The sequence below is a fragment of the Parus major genome, chromosome 27 (genome assembly GCF_001522545.3).
Source record: "Parus major isolate Abel chromosome 27, Parus_major1.1, whole genome shotgun sequence".
Lineage (NCBI taxonomy): Eukaryota > Metazoa > Chordata > Aves > Passeriformes > Paridae > Parus > Parus major.
The window spans coordinates 2,640,400-2,642,379 of record NC_031796.1 but is presented as its reverse complement, the minus strand read 5'-3'; the positions used below and the strand labels follow the sequence as shown (position 1 = coordinate 2,642,379).

The 1,980-nt window shown below is 56.7% G+C and overlaps 1 protein-coding gene across 1 annotated transcript in view; it reads right to left on the bottom strand.

Annotated features, from left to right (window-relative positions):
• Positions 1 to 35: 35 nt before the first annotated feature.
• The window catches only part of WNT3 (Wnt family member 3), a 42,021-nt gene continuing 40,076 nt past the window's right edge, over positions 36 to 1,980 (bottom strand). The window contains exon 4 of the mRNA XM_015651213.3: positions 36 to 802. Within this exon, the coding sequence (XP_015506699.1) occupies positions 323 to 802 (480 nt within the window). The 3' untranslated portion in view covers positions 36 to 322. The remainder of the gene's footprint in view (positions 803 to 1,980) is intronic.

Genomic DNA, 1,980 nt, shown 5'->3' with positions numbered 1-1,980 from the left:
CCTGTCCTGTCCCTGTCCTGTCCCTGCTCCTGTCCTGTCCCTGCTCCTGTCCTGTCCCTGCTCTCCCTGTCCTGTCCCTGCCCTCCCCAGGCAGCCCGTCCTGCTGAGGGCTCAGCAGTCACACCTCATGCGGGTGAGGTTCCCAGAGCCTTCTCCACGCCCTGGGTGCCCTGGGTGCCCTGGGTGTGTGCCCTGGCCGGGGCCATCAGGAGTTTTGTGCCGTCCTCTGCGGTGTGAGGCCACGTGTGGGGCTGACCATGGGTCTGATGGACCCCTGGGCCCTGCTCTGGAGCAACCTCCACCAGTGGAGACCCAGCTGTGCTTACTTGCAGGTGTGGACGTCGTAGACCCGCGTGCACTCCTGGCAGCTGACGTAGCAGCACCAGTGGAAGATGCAGTGACATTTCTCCTTGCGTTTCTCAGTCCGGGTGTTGTGGCCCCTCCCGCAGCACAGGAGGTCGCAGCCGTCGATGCCGTGGGAGGTGACGTTGCACGTTCTGTCCCTCGTCCCAAAGGAGCCCGTCTCCGGGTTGGGCTCACAGAAATTGGGGGAGTTCTCGTAGTAGACCAGGTCCCGCTCCGTCGGCGGCTTGAAAAGCGCGTACTTGGCCCTGAGAGTTTCTACCCAGCCCCGGGACTCGCGGTGCTTTTCCACCACCATCTCCGAGGCGCTGTCGTATTTATCCTTCAGGTAGTCCCCGATGGCCCGGAAATCCGGCTGGGCCCACCAGCAGGTCTTGACCTCGCAGCTCCCCGAGAGCCCGTGGCACTTGCACTTGAGGTGCATGTGATCCAGGATGGTCTGTCCAGAGAAAACAGAGTCAGCAGCAGCCCGTGGAACACAGGCTCTGCTCTCCATCACTGCCTGTGCCACCTGAGAAATGTCTCATCTAAGCTGTCTGGGAAGCCTCACCTTCAGTTTTGGGGGCAGTTTTGGGCACCACACATAAAAAAGGCACTAAGCCACTAGAGAGCATCCAAAGGAGGCCACAAGGATGGGGAAGGGTTGGGAGGGAACTTGGTTTGTTCAGCTGGAGGAGACTGAGGTTGGACTTCATTGAGGTCTTCAGCACCCTCATGAGGAGCAGTGGACAGTATTGATCTCTTCACTCTCCTGACCAGTGACAGGAACCAAAGCAATGCCTGGAGCTGTGCCAGGGGAGGAGATCAGGGCAAGGTTCTTCCCCCAGAGGTGCTGGCACTGCCCAGGCTCCCCAGGGAATGGTCCCGGCCCTGAGGCTGCCAGAGCTCCAGGAGAGCTTGGACAGCGCTCCAGGGATGAACAGGGTGGGATTGCTGGGGGGTCTGGGCAGGGCCAGGAGCTGCACTGGATGATCCCTGAGGGTCCCTTCCAGCCCGGGATATTCTCTGGTTCTGTGATTGTGTAAGCATGGGCTGGCTGGAGATGCTGGGGAGCTTTAAAGATCTCCAGAGATTTCACACTACAAAAGCATGGCTGAGGTGGGCAGCTGCTCTGATCATCCACCCCATCCAGTCTAATCCAGTCCAATCCAGTCCAATCCAGTCCAATCCAATCCAATCCAATCCAATCCAATCCAATCCAATCCAGTCCAATCCCAATGTTTGATCCTTTTGTGGGGGTCCTTCCTCTCCTATGTGTGTGTGGATGATCAGAGCCCAGAGAAGCTGAGGGCTGGAGATGTTTCTGAGCCCTGTGGATGGAGACTGATCCCTGTCCTCTCCTTGCTAATGACCCTTCATTTACATCCCAAGTCCAACAGTTTGCACTAAAAAATGTGTGAAACTGGGAATCTACAGACGGGACTCTTCACCAAAATCTCCTTAGTGTGGAGCAAAATAATCACTGATTTTGGATAAAATTACCAGAGTTTGGTGGGGGATTTTTGTACTGGAAGCTGTCAGGTTTCTCTCCTTCCACCTCTACCTGCTGTGGTGTGCAAAACTCATGTCAGTGTTAGCTTCAAGCACTGTTGGAAAGGTCCCATTGGGTTTGCAAAT